This window comes from Bubalus bubalis, chromosome 10 (assembly GCF_019923935.1).
Source record: "Bubalus bubalis isolate 160015118507 breed Murrah chromosome 10, NDDB_SH_1, whole genome shotgun sequence".
In the NCBI taxonomy this organism is placed as follows: Eukaryota; Metazoa; Chordata; class Mammalia; order Artiodactyla; family Bovidae; genus Bubalus; species Bubalus bubalis.
Window position 1 is genome coordinate 51,533,668 of NC_059166.1, and position 14,909 is coordinate 51,548,576.

At 41.4% G+C, this 14,909-nt stretch overlaps 1 protein-coding gene across 19 annotated transcripts in view; it reads left to right on the forward strand.

Annotated features, from left to right (window-relative positions):
- The window catches only part of KLHL32 (kelch like family member 32), a 227,521-nt gene that overhangs the window by 149,213 nt on the left and 63,399 nt on the right, over positions 1–14,909 (forward strand). For 17 of the 19 annotated variants that reach the window (XM_044924317.2, XM_044924316.2, XM_044924309.2 and 14 more), the window contains one exon: positions 14,306–14,521. In XM_044924317.2, the coding sequence (XP_044780252.1) occupies positions 14,306–14,521 (216 nt within the window). The remainder of the gene's footprint in view (positions 1–14,305; positions 14,522–14,909) is intronic. The other 2 variants (XM_044924320.2, XM_044924322.2) reach the window with 1 other exon arrangement.

Here is a 14,909-nt window from a genome sequence, read left to right on the forward strand (position 1 = left end):
AGTTCAGTTCAGTTCAGTCGCTCAGTCGTGTCTGACTCTTTGCAACCCCATGAATCGCAGCACGCCAGGCTTCCCTGTCTATCACCAACTCCCGGAGTTCACTCAAACTCATGTCCATCGAGTCGGTGATGGCATCCAGCCATCTCATCCTCTGTCGTCCCCTTTTCCTCCTGCCCCCAATCCCTCCCAGCATCAGAGTCTTTTCCAATGAGTCAGCTCTTCGCATCAGGTGGCCAAAGTACTGGAGTTTCAGCTTTAGCATCATTCCTTCCAAAGAATACCCAGGGCTGATCTCCTTTAGAATGGGCTGGTTGGATCTCCTTGCATCAAGAAAGATCTAATATTGAAGTTCAGATTTAATATTTGAGAGCACCTTTCTCAGTTAATTGTGAGCAATCAGTTGGTGTTGTTCTGTTGTAAAATCAGACCTACAACCAAATTGTCTTTTCCTCTTTCCACTTGAAGTCATGGATATGCTTCAAAAAATTTTTTTTTCTTTTTTTTTTTTTACAAGGGAAATATCTCCTGGATTATACTAGGTTAGAAGATAGCAGATCCAGAGAACCTTTTATAATCTGTCAATGAGCCTACACTGGAAATTAACACCTGGAGTGGCATATCAGTGAGAACTTTAGCCTAATCTGGGAGGAGCCTCCCAGCACTGTGGGACAAAAATTGTCATGAAATGTCTCCCACATGTTGGTCAAATTCCTGACCAAGGGGAGGGACTGGGAATTGGAATATTTCCCGCTATATCAGTAAACAAGGATGTCACAGTCATCAGTGATTGCAGCCCTCCCATGTGAGTTCCTGAGCCTAAGGGCACTGAGGAAGGGGACAAATACCTGTGATCCAGCAGCCCCCAGGACTGCAGTCACTCCCTACGGTGAGCCCCAAGGGAGCTCAGGATGTGAAAAAACACACCCTGAGCTCTGAGATGCACAGGAAAGGAATGATTTCAGTAAGCCCAGACTCTTGGATCTTCCCATATGTAGAAAAGCACTAAATTCCTTAATTTGAGATCTCTGGTGTTCTTTAATTAACAGTAATCTTCTGATGTTCAGAAAACCTTCCCTTTGTTGTAATACTTCTATATAACCTGACTCCTCCCTCCTCACCCGCTCAGAGAACCTTGCCTCCTCAGAGCAGTTCTCTCAGGGTTACTTGAGATGCTGTCTCCTGGGCTTGAAGTCCTAAAAATTCCCACCAAATAAAACATAACTCTCAAAACACAAGAACAAAATGTGTAGGTTTTTAAAATTCATAATCCAACAAATATTTTTAAGTTACAATCTGTGATAAAACATTGTCATTGGTATTGTACAGGATACAAAAAGGATAAGATATAAAACCTACCTTTTACTAGCTTACTGGAAGCTTTTTACTTATTGGAAGATATCTGCATGAACAGCTTAGTGACAAGTTCATTGGGATGTGACAGTAGACTTGAAGTGGGAAACATGAGAACTTAGTGACCAAAAGCTTCATATTTACTATGTCTGACTTGGTGTTTGGTCTCTATAAGCTGCCAATATAGTGTTTTTACTTAACTTCAATTAACTTGGTAAACATCAAATCATACTGGTTTTACATGTAGAGTAACTGTACCGGGCTATTTGGAATCTATTTGTGAATAGTTTTTTTTGTTGTTGTTGTTGTTTTTTGTTTAAGATTTCTTGACTTCCGTAGCAAGAGTGACTTTTCATTTAGAGACATCCTCAGACATTGTCAACATTTTATAATAGAACTTCAAGTTTCATGCATGCTATTAGATGAGAGGCATAGAAACCACTCTCTCTCCTGACCATCTTTATCTTAGTAAAGTATTGACATGTGGTAATTGAGGTGACATTTTGAAAGGAGGTATAAATGAAGGGGATCAATAGTTTGGAAAAGAAAGGTTATAATTATAACGATGAAACACAGCATTGCCAAAATAGTCACATCTTTTAAGTATTATTATCTGGAAAAATTTGGAATCCCATTCAGTTTGGTCTTCTTGTGAGGGAGGGGTGGGGAATTCAGGAAATCAAAAGAGCATTACTTTTAATTTGACCTTGAGAGAGGTGGTTTATCTTGAGCATAATTCATAGTTTTCCATTCCTAAGTACAGGTTGTGATGCTCACTTTTGTTTTGTAAGTCAATAATGGTCTCAGAATTACATGAGGTGACAAGAGAAATAGGTGTTATTAAGGCTATGTTTTGCATAGATATCCATGGTATTAAAGCATCTTCATTAGATTTCCTAATCTTGTCATTTTAACATGGACTCCTAGATTTGAGGAAGAGTATTTGTGGGGCTGCCAATGGGGATACTCTACAGTAGAGCAGTCACAAGATAACAAGTATTTTCTGTGCTCTGCATAATTCCCATGCCAGGGCTATGATTAAACTGCAGTGCTGGATGGCCCAGGGGTTACTGACAGTTAGGCCAGGATACATGTGAGTGTGTCTGAAACAAAGACAGATTACGTATTAGAAATATGCATTGTTGATTTCCAGCTTACAAGCTGTTGTCACACATCAACACATGTCTCTAGGCTGTGGCATACATAAGCTAGGCTGTGGGTTATGTACAGTGAACCCGCAGACCTCTGCTATAAGGCTGGACCATTTTCTCCTATTCAAGAATGTGTATTAGAGTGCACTGTCTGGGTGACACTGGTTCAGGGATAGTCTTAAATCTCTGATCTTTCTTTTGTCTTGTATGAACTTTCATCACTAATTATTAATACTTGCTTAATTAGGATATTGAAAGACACTTGCTAATACATAAAGACCAGTCGCTCAGTTACAGATGAGAACCCTGCCATCCATCACAAAAGTGGACTTATTCTGTCTCCCTTGGTTTGGTAAAAGGGCCACAGAGTTCACCCACAGCGCCCAAACTGCCCCTACTTTCACTCACATCCTTACCACCTGATAATTTGCCTCACAAAAGTAATTACCTTTGAATATAAGCCAAAATAAGATAGCATTTTCCTTTCCTGTGCTTTCTTTTCCCTACTGTGTATTCAATAGTTAATCTGGGGAGTAACCATTTTTAATTAATTAAGGACATAGGCCACACCAAAAGACTGAATTTGGGGAATATATAAGGTTTAAGAACTATTGTACTTACAAAACTGGTATTTCTTCCAAAGCTAGTATAGTATTGGGGACACATTTTATGGCTCTTCTTCTGTTATTTAACTTGTCATTCACACTATGAGAAACAAATAGAAGGGAAGAGAGAAGCCAAATAGCCCTAAACCAGAGGAAAATAAATACTATTTAAAAAGATTCCCCAAAGAACAACAATGTATACACCATAATTCTGAATAGAAAGTAAATTTTAAGTGAGAAGCAGTGTGACAGAAGTGAAACCTTTTTAGAAAAATAAAAGATTTTCCTTTTACTCAAGAGAGTTTCTTGTTGCTGAGCTATAACTTCAGTTTAAAACCACTGCCTCTACTTAGTTACTTGGATTTCTAAGTCACAGTATATAAGAGAAGGGAGACAATCTCATAACTAGAAGAAAGTATCATTTGAAAAGCTACTTTGATCTGAATAGCCAGTTGATAGAGAAAGTAATTTTCTTGGGCTAAAAAAGAAATTTTGGGTGGATTGAAATATTTGAATTTTTTTTCACAGCAGAGCTATTATATTGCGCTTGTCTTTAAACACTTTCAACTCTAGATACTAGTAACAGTGTTCCCATTTGGAAAACGGGCCACTGGCTTTGTCTTGTGTATGTGTAGGAAGGAAGACCAGAAAGAGACAAGGGAAGATGAGAGAGGCCAGTGAGGTATGAAAATGGCCCAATTTGGATGATATTCAAAATTGGGTAGGCATGTTGGAGAGGTATGGCCCATTCTGGTTTTGCTTGGTTATAAATACGTGGAAAAAGCTCGTGGCTTTCTTTGATTATACTCCTATGTATTGAGCATCTGTTCCCTGATAAACACCAGGGGCACAATACAGTCCTTGGCGCCAAGCACTTTAGATTTAGTAGACAGATCTGTAATCAAAGAGCATTTGCTTACAGTGACAAGTGGACTGCTGGAAATCTACAGAGGACAGGGTGGAGGCACAAAGATGGACGTGGTCAATTCGACCTGAACAAGTGGAGCTGAAAAAGTAAAATGGATTCATTCATTCAGTAAGTGTGGCTTGAGCCCCTATGTGCCTGGCAGTGTTTGGGGCATTAGGGGTATAGCAGTGAATAAAACAGATAAGTCCCTTTTCCTATAGAACTTGGGACTTAGGAAAGGGGACACTCACATCATGAATAAGTAGGCAAATAAATGCAGAAGATAATTTCAGATAGTGATGCGTGCTCAAGGCAAAGAAAATGCAGTAATGTGATAGAGGGAGGCATGGAGAGGAAGGGGGGGATATGCTACTTCAGGTAAGGTCAGATAGAAAGATGGAAACATGATTCCTCATCCATAGGAATTTTGCAAGTGTTGCTTCTTCTGGAGTATTCTCCCTCAATCCCATCACCATCCTGTTTTAAAATGTAGGTTTTATTATTATTCAGGTATGGTGAAACTAGTCTCTTGTGGAGTCTGCTCCTTTCTTCTGGGTCCTGGTGCACACAAGGTTTTGATTGTGCCCTCCAAGAGTCTGTTTCCCCAGTCCTGTGTAAGTTGTGGTGGCTCTCTGCCCCTGCAACAGGCCACTGCTAATCCATACCCCCTCAGGAGATACTCAGACACAGTTCTGGCTCAGTGTCTGTGGGGTCTCTGGGTCCTGGTGCACACAAGGTTTGTTAGAGCCCTCAAAGTGTCTCTGGCAGGTATAGGGTTTGATTCTAAATGTGATTTTGCCCCTCCTACTGTCTTGCTGGGGCTTCTCCTTTGCCCTTGGATGTGGGGTATCTTTTTTTGGTGGGATCCAACATTCTTCTGTCGACAGTTGTTCAGCAGCGAGTTGTAATTTTGGAGTTCTCGCAGGAGAAGATTGAGCGCACATCCTTTTACTCCACCATCTTGTAGTCAACAGACTTGACCCAGACTTGCCCGTGAGTGTCTAAGAGTCTCTGACGGAGGTGTGGGTCAGCGGTGGCCTGCTGCAGAGTCTGGGGCACTGAGTGCAGCAGTGCGTGCATGGGACCTTTTGAAGGAGGTCACCATTATCTTCATTACCTCCACCATAGTTTGGCCTCAGGTCAAACAGCAGGGAGCACTGCCCATCAACAGAAAATTGGATTAAAGATTTACTGAGCATGGCCCCGCCCATCAGAACAAGTCCCAGTTTCCCCCTCAGTAAGTCTCTCCCATCAGGAAGCTTCCATAAGCCTCTTATCCTTATCCATCAGCAGACAGAATGAAAACCACAATCACAGAAAACTAACCAAACCGATCACATGGACCACAGCCTTGTCTAACTCAATGAAACTATGAGCCATGCTGTGTAGGGCCAACCAAGAAGATGGGTCATAGTGGAGAGTTCTGACAAAACATGGTCCACTGGAAAAGGGAATGGCAAACCACTTCAGTATTCTTGCCTTAAGAACCCCATGAACAGTATGAAAAGGTGAAAAGATACGACACTGAAAGATGAACTCCCCAGGTCATAGGTGCCCAATATGCTACTGGAGATCAGTGGAGAAATAACTCCAGAAAGAATGCAGAGACAGGGCCAAAGCAAAAACACCACCAAGTTGTGGATGTGACAGGTGATGGAATTAAAGTCCGATGCTGTAAAGAGCAATATCGCATAGGAACCTGGAATGTTAGGCAAATTAGAAGTGGTCAAACAGGAGATGGCAAGAGTAAACACGGACATTTTACGAATCAGTGAACTAAAATGGACTGGAATGGGTGAATTTAACTCAGATGACCATTATATCTACTACTGTGGGCAAGAGTCCTTTAGAAGAAATGGAGTAGCCATCATAGTCAACAGAAGAATGTGGAATGCAGTACTTGGATGCAATCTCAAAAACAACAGAATGATCTCTGTTTGTTTCCAAGGCAAACCATTCAATATCACAGTAATCCAAGTCTATGCCCCGACCAGTAATGCTGAAGAAGCTGAAGTTGAATGGTTCTGTGAAGACCTATAAGACCTTCTAGAACTAACACCCAAAAAAGATGTCCTTTTCATTATAGGGGACCGGAATGTAAAAGTAGGAAGTCAAGAAACACCTGGAGTAACAGACAAATTTGGCCTTGGAATACGGAATGAAGCAGGGCAAAGGCTAAGAGAGTTTTGTCAAGAGAACGCATGGGTCATAGCAAGCACTGTCTTCCAACAACACAAGACTCTACACATGGACATTACCAGATGGCCAATACCGAAGTCAGATTGATTACATTCTTTGCAGCCAAAGATGGGAAAGCTCTATACAGTCAGCAAAACAAGACTAGAAACTGACTGTGGCTCAGATCATGAACTCCTTATTGCAAAATTCAGACTTAAATTGAAGGAAGTAGGGAAAACCACTAGACCATTCAGGTATGACGTAAATCAAATCCCTTATGATTATACTGTGGAAGTGATGAGTAGATTCAAGGCATTAGATCTGATAGAGTACCTGAAGAACTATGGACAGAGGTTGATGACATTGTACAGGAGGCAGTGATCAAGACCATACCCAGGAAAAAGAAATGCAAAAAGGCAAAATGGTTGTCTGAGGAGACCTTAAAAATAGCTATGAAAAGAAGAGAAATGAAAGGCAAGGAGAAAAAGAAAGATATACCCAGTTGAATGTAGAGTTCCAAAGAATAGCAAGGAGAAATAAGAAAGCCTTCCTCAGTGATCAGTGCAAAGAAATAGAGGAAAACAATAGAATGGGAAAGACTAGAGATCTCTTCAAGAAAATTAGAGATACCAAGGGAACTTTTCATGCAAAGATGGACACAATAAAGGACAGAAATGGTATGGACCTAACAGAAACAGAAGATATTAGGAAGAGGTGGCAAGAATACACAAAAGAACTGTACAAAAAAGATCTTCATGACCCAGATAATCATGATGGTGTGATCACTCACCTAGAGCCAGACATCCTGTAATGCATAGTCAAGTGGGCCTTAGGAAACATCCCTACGAACAAAGCTAGTGGAGGTGATGGAATTCAGTTGAGCTATTTCAGATCCTAAAAGATGATGCTGTGAAAGTGCTGCACTCAAATATGCCAGCAAATTTGGAAAACTCAGCAGTGGCCACAGGACTGGAAAAGGTCAGTTTTCATTCCAGTCCCAAAGAAAGGCAATGCCAAAGAATGTTCAAACTGCCACTCAATTGCACTCATCTCATATGCTAGCAAAGTAATGCTCAAAATTCTCTAAGCCAGGCTTCAACAGTACATGAACTATGAGCTTTCTGATGTTCATGCTGGATTTAGAAAAGGCAGAGGAACCAGAGATCATATTGCCAACATCCTTTGGATCATTGGAAAAGCAAGAGAGTTCTGGAAAAACATCTACTTCTGCTTTATTGACTATGCCAAAACCTTTGACTGTGTGGATCACCACAAACTGTGAAAATTCTTAAAGAGATGGGAATGCCAGACCACCTGACCTGCCTCCTGAGAAATCTGTATGCAGGTCAAGAAGCAACAGTTAGAACTGGACATGGAACAACAGACTGGTTCCAAATTGAGAAAGGAGTATGTCAAGGCTGCATATTGTCACCCTGCTTATTTAACTTGTATGCAGAGTACATCATGAGAAATGCTGGGCTGGATGAAGCACAAGCTGGAATCAAGATCACTGGGAGAAATATCAGTAACTTCAGATATGCAGATGATACCACCCTTATGGCAGAAAGTGAAGAAGAACTAAAGAGCCTCTTGATGAAAGTGAAAGAGGAGAGTGAAAAAGTTGGCTTAAAACGCAACATTCAGAAAACTAAGGTCATGGCATCCAGTCTAATCACTTCATGGGAAATGGGGAAACAATTTTATTTTTGGGGGCTCCAAAATCACTGCAGATGGTGACTGCAGCCATGAAATTAAGATGCTTGCTCCTTGGAAGAAAAGTTATGACCAACCTAGACAGCATATTAAAAAGCAGAGACATTACTTTGCCAACAAAGGTCCATCTAGTCAAAGCTATGGTTTTTCAAGTAGTCATGTATGGATGTGAGAGTTGGACTATAAAGAAAGGTGAGCACCAAAGAATTGATACTTTTGAACTGTAGTGTTGGAGAAGACTCCTGAGAGTCCCTTGGTCTTCAGGGAGTTCCAACCAGTCTGTCCTAAAGGAAATCAGTCCTGAATATTCATTGGAAGGACTGATGTTGCAGCTGAAGCTCCAATACTTTGGTCACCTGATGCGAAGAACTGACTCATTGGAAAAGACCTGATGCTGGGAATGATTGAAGGCAAGAGGAGAAGGGGACAACAGAAGATGAGATGGTTGGATGGCATCACTGACTCAATGGACATGAGTTTGAGCAAGCTCCGGGGGTTGGTGATGGACAGAAAGAGTCGGACACAACTGAGGAATTGAACTGAACTGATGGTAAAACCAACAAATCAGGAGACCACTGCCATTGAAACGATACTTTGTTACTTACAGTTCCCAAGACGGCAGCATGGCAAAGCCTGTGGGGCCACAGGGGGAAGTGCCAGGGTTGATCAGGAGGTGGAAGGAGTGAAGGGAAATAGTGGGCAAGAGCATTTGTTGTGGCCCCCTCAGGAAAGGAAGGCCGATTAAGCAGGCTTATCCAGTCTAAGGTATATAGGCTGTCTCTAGGTGTCTGCTACTTAGCCCTAGGTTCATTGAGCGCATGCGTGGTCAGTCACTTCAGTAGTGCCCAACTCTTTGGACCTCATGGACTGTAGCTCACCAGGCTACATAGGAAATCCATAGGATTTCCCAGGTGAGAATACTGTAGTGGGGTGCCAATTCCTCCTCCAGGGGATCTTCCCAACCCAGGGATCAAACCTGCATCTCCTATGGATCCTGCATTGGCAGGTGGGTTCTTTATCACTTGAGACACCTGGGAATGCAGAGGAATATTGACACCTGGAGCCCACTAGAGGAGGTGGGTGGCAGTTTGGGCTCTTGATTGGTTACTCTGCATATGAAAGGTGCATCCTTCTAAAAACTGGCTATCCCAAGGGAGAGGTGGTCCCTCCCCAGTCAGTGAGGCCCCTGATGCCAGAGCATCAACATACAGAAAACAAGAAAATATGGTTAATATGCACCCACCCCACCCTTTGCCAAGTTAATCTGCCCTTCGTCATTTATCAGCTGCATGTTGGCTTGTCTTGGACACCGTTAGTATCTTTCCACTCCAGGTCAGATCTATCCACAGGGCATTTATAGCTCTCTGTTCTACCCTTTGTAACCTTTACTTCAGTGATAATTTTCCATTCATTTTCAACACCTTTTATTAATGGCTTACTCTTCCAATAGACTATACATCTTATGAAGCCTGAGACCTGCCTATTTTTCTTCGTCTCTGTTTTATTTATGCCTGGTGTGGTTCTGGCACATGATGTGAATGTATAGGTCATTGAAATAGTGGAAGCCAGGCAAAGGTGTGTAGGACTGTTACACTACAGGGTAAGCAGGTCAGCAGGTTATGGAAGACTATGCATTGTAACTGAGTTTGGACTTTTCTCCATTAAGCAAATGGATACCTATTGATGGGTTTTAAACAGATGATCAGTATGGTTGCTGCTGCTGCTGCTGCTGCTGCTGCTAAGTTGCTTCAGTCATGTCTGACTCTTCACGACCCCATGGGCTGCAGCCTACCAGGCTCCTCCGTGCATGGGATTTTCCAGGCAAGAGTACTGGAATGGGTTGCCATTGCCTTATCCATCAGTATAGTTAGATTCTTGTAAAAAGAGAGGATTGAGAGTCTGATACTGGGAGCAGGGATTTCAATTCAGGACCCTATTGTAGGAAGTCTGGATAGGAGATGAACAGAACAAGAAATGCTAAGGAGGAAGAGCCAACAGAACTTGGTGACCAACTGGCTATGAGGGAGGAATATAGCCCACCTTTGGGGACCCTGCTATGGGGACAGAATGTGGTCATTCTCCAAGAAGGGGGATATAGAAGAAGATGCAAGTTTGCAAAATATAAGTTCAGCGTTGGTATATTGAGTTCAGTATGGCTGTGGAATATCCAGGAGAAGATGTCCTGTTATAGGCAGTTGGGAAAATGAATTCAGAGCTTAGGAGAGAGGTTTGGGCTAATAATATAGAAGTGGGAGGCCTCAACATGTAATCAATTTATGACTCAATTGTATGGTTTTTACTTGGCTTGCCTCCTTTTCCCTGACTTACTGGTGCAGCTTATTTAAGACTTTGATACATGAAGGGACCACATTCTTCACTTGGCCCTCCTTGCATCAGTGATGAATCAGGGTTTATGGATGCCAAACAACAGTGCTCAAATGTACTTCAATGGTTCCTTGCCTGCCAAATCTACTGTCTGCTTTCTATGGACCAAGCTGTGTGGTAAGTGCTTTTCTGTCATCTCTATAACAACATGAACTGGGTGGACTCTCCATTTTGTAAATGAGGAATAACAGAGGTTCAGTGACTGATCCAAGGTCATAGCCAACAATAATAATTAACATGCTGGATTTGAACCAGGTCTACCTGATTCTGTGGGCTTTGCTCTTCTCCACCAACCTGGATTGCCTCTGAGTGCCTGTGGCTGTTGATGGTTTGTTCTGCTCCTGAATACAATTGTTCTTTCTCTTTCTTATATATATAAAAGAGTTCTTTCAAAAAAAGTCTAGAAATATGTACAGAAACATTAATAGTGATTATCTCTGCATGGTGAAATAGGAATGATTTTTGTTTTCTTTTCCATGCTTTGTACTTCCTGAGTTTTATGCAATGAACAAATATATTACTGTTTATAACCAGACACATAATGGCACTATTTCCATAACAGTGATGATTTTTTTTTTCCATGCAGAGAATTATAGATGAACATTCAATGCAGTTTAACCAGTGCTTCCCACCTCTCCCATCACATTAATGGGAATCCTTAAAAGCAGCATTATTTTTTGCTTGCACATGGTCTTAGCCAATAGAACAAGAAGCGATGATTTTGCTCAAGACTCACATGAGCACATGGCCCCAGTAGGAGGGATGTATACTGTGGTATCAAGACCTCAGTGAAGGTTTTGTTTTTTCCTCTCAGTTCCCCACTTTACACAGTGTGACTACCGAGGTGCTAAGTATGCATAGCAAGGGGAACCAGAAGCTTTGACAGAGAGAGCACTGGCGATTTGGAGAGATTATGCTTTTAAGCCGCAGAGAGGTGAAATGAAAAGGTAAAGTTAGGGAGCACTTTTAACTGTTGTTTCTCTCGTGCACCAGTATATGTCAGTTGAGTTTGCCTTTGCTCTTCACTCAAGCATTGACACTTGTCCATTTAGCCTTCATTCTCCACTAATATCAAATGCTCTGTTAGATTGGATTTGGGAGTGATATAAAATTATACCCTTAGGAAACAAAAATATTTCAGGACTGTGGAAGTAGGAATTAAATGATTACATTCAAAAGGAACACAGCAGAAGAGAAACACACTTTTTAAAATCCCGTATTAATTCTCTGGTCTGCTGCAATTTTGAACTGGACTGACTTCTAATCTGAAGAAAACCAGTATCTCTATACAAAGATACTTAAAAAAGAATATTTGATTGCTACTGCATAATCCAGCCCCAAACTCATTGTCATGTACGCCTTTTTGGCAGAATGAGTGGGGGGGCGAGGGGGGCAGGAAAAACCACTGTCCCTGTGCTGTGCGCGTTCATGTTTTACTTGGCCGAGCATGGTTGTTTCTGCCTCTGCGCATGCTCGTGTTTCTGCACGGTGCCGCCGGCCAATGCCCCACTGAATTGAGTCAAGGTTTACGCGTGCGCCCCGGGTGCCTGGAAGGCGCTGACACCCCACGCTTCTGAGCGACTGCAGAGTGACTTAGTAGTAGAAGCCAAGTCGCTCAGTCATGTCCGACTCTTTGCGACCCCATGGGCTCTAATAGTCCATGGAATTCTCCAGGGCAGAATACTGGAGTGGGTAGCCTCTCCCTTCTCCTTGGGATCTTCCCAACCCAGGGATCCAACCTAGGCTTCCCGCATTGCAGGCAGATTCTTTAGCAGCTGAGCTGCCAGGGAAGGCTGCAGAGTGACTTACCTGGAAGCTAAAATCGTATCCAGGGCCCAGAAGCAGTTAAACTTCCTTCCTAGATGTACTGACTAGAAATAACTTACTCATTCCAAGAAGATGGCCCTAAAGTTGGCTGTAGAAGCTCCACGTGCAAGGGTTACACATTCTTTTCTTCCATAGTAGAATTTACCAATCTGAAAAGGTAAGATTTGGAGAATGAGTTTAAACAGTACTTTAAAAAATCGGTGCTGGAGGCAGAATCTGCAGTATTCCTTTGATAAAGTCTGCTGAATGGAAAGCCAACATATTTTAATTGAGTGGCTGTGAGTGGACCCTTAGATATTTTGAGTTGTAATGAATTTTAGTGGTTAACTGTGGTAAACTTCATTTCAAAGACAAGCTATTTATTCTTTTTCAATTGTGTTGGTAAATAGAGCTATTAAGAGCCAGAATCTTATGTCTGATTACTGAAGTCATGTAGCTTGACTCCTGTTAGGAATGTAATTAAAGTGTCATCTCCCACCAAAAGAAATAGAATCTAAAGAAAAAGAATCAGGTGGCTGTGATGATGATGCAACTGTTACTCTGAGACCTGTTTTTACATCTTCATTATACTTTTCATTATTTAGAAAAACATTGTACAGTAGAAACATAATGGAAGTCATATATATTAATTTAAAATTTTCTAGTAGCTGCATTAAAAGTTAAAAAAACAGGTGAAATTAGTGATAATATATTTAATCTACTATATCCAGAGTAATACCATTTCAACATATAATCAATATAAAAATTAATGAGACATTTTACATTCTATTTTTCTTACTCTTTGCTTTCATATATATTTAACATTATGCATGCATGCATGCTCAGTCACTCAGTCATGTCAGACTCTTTGTGACCCCATGGAGTGTAACCTGCCAGGCTTCTCTGTCCATAGGATTCTCAGGCAATTAATACTGGAGTGGGTTGCCATTTCCTCCTCCAGGGGATCTTCCCCACCCAGGGATCGAACCCACATGTCCTGCATTGGCAGGTGAATTCTTTACCACTGCGCCACCTGGGAAGCCCATATTTAACACTTAGAGCACATCTCAAATCACACTGGCTACATTTCAGATGCTGAATAGGTACATATGGCTAGCTAGTAGGCTACCATGTGGAAGAGTGCCCGTTTAGCACATATTCCTTTAAACCTTAAACTGGGATGGAAACAGATATGTTAGAATATGTAGGTCTTAGAAAGAGTTCTTAATACTTTTTAGATAACTAAAAACAGGGCTAAGTATGTTGAAAATAAATCAGTCAATGGACTAAAATAGCCATCTGATGGTGTTCTGCATTCCTTAAGTTACTGGGAAATATTGTAATAATAATTGCAAGTTGAAAATGAGAACTAGGACAGAGCCTACTCTCAGTCTACTTGAAATAGGTAAGTTTTCCATCAACAAACCTGCATGCTAACTATGGTTCTTGCAGAGGTACAAGGCAGAGATTTCACAGATGTCCTGGCTTCTGGGGGCATTATTTTATAGCTTGGCTATGAGTTTGAGAACTTGTAGAGACATGCAAAATCCTACCCCATCCCCTCACAACACAGTATTGCAACAGAAACTCTGAAAAGATTGCCATTGATTGTCTGAAGTTGATAAAAGCAAAGAACAATTATAAATCGTTCATCTCAGGTGCATTCAATATAGAATTACTCAGGACAGGAATATTTTCTGTGAGATTTCCTCATTCCCTGAGACTATACATGTAAAAATCTTTGTTTTAATTCATTGTCAGTTGTTTTTAACTCTGTGTTTAATTTGAGGTTTTGGGAAAAGAGTAGGGCTCCCACACTACCTGCCCTCATTTTCTCTTTAGTAGAAAAAATGTATCACCTGAGAGCTATAAAATGAAAAAAATTATTTTCATTGGGAAAATGTTCCTAAAAGGTTGTAAAGTAACATTTTTGCCAGTGAAACCAGAAACCCCTTTCAGTCCCTTTATTAAGACGTCCTTAAGTACATGGGTTTTAAGAGGGGCAAAATAAGGGGGGAAAAGTGTTAAATTCTAGAATACTAGTTCTCTGCCCAGAGCCTTGTAATGAGGATTTTGTTGTTTTGTATAGTTCCTTTTCTCTCACTCCTGTCATGCAAACTTTGGGGAGTCTGAATTTCTTGCTTATTCATTCTTGGATTGATTTCTAAGAGATCTTTTTCCATTTTTATTTTTATTTTTTTGACACCCAGGAATTAAATAGCTTTAATTACTTGGATCTGTACAGACTTGCTGACCTCTTTAACCTCACTTTGTTGGAGAAGGCAGTGATCGATTTCTTAGTGAAACACCTCTCTGAGCTCCTGAAGAGTCGGCCGGAGGACATTCTAACGCTGCCTTATTGTCTGCTTCAGGAGGTACTGAAGAGCGACCGCCTGACCTCCTTGAGCGAAGAGCAGATCTGGCAGGTAAGGGCACTCTGCATGGGTCCTCCTTCGGCGCGAAGTCATGGAATGATTAAAAGTTAAAGGACTGAGGAAGAATGACAACTATTTTGTCTGGTTTGCTCCACATTGGAGTTGAAGTTTTAGAAGTCATGTCCTTGATGGGCAAGTAATTGGAGAACACCAGCCCTTGAGGCTTCATCCTGCTCAGCTTAACTGAGGGAATCACAGGTAAGATTCCTCAGACCCTCACCATGGCTTTCCTGAACCTAAGGGGGTTACATCAGAAAGAGTCAAGGGTTTTTATTCTCTTGCCAAACATAGATACTGAAGCTGAATATGAGAAGGATAGATTGTAAAGTGATATTTATGCCTATTTAAGACCAATGGAATCAGAATCAATTCTGGGCTT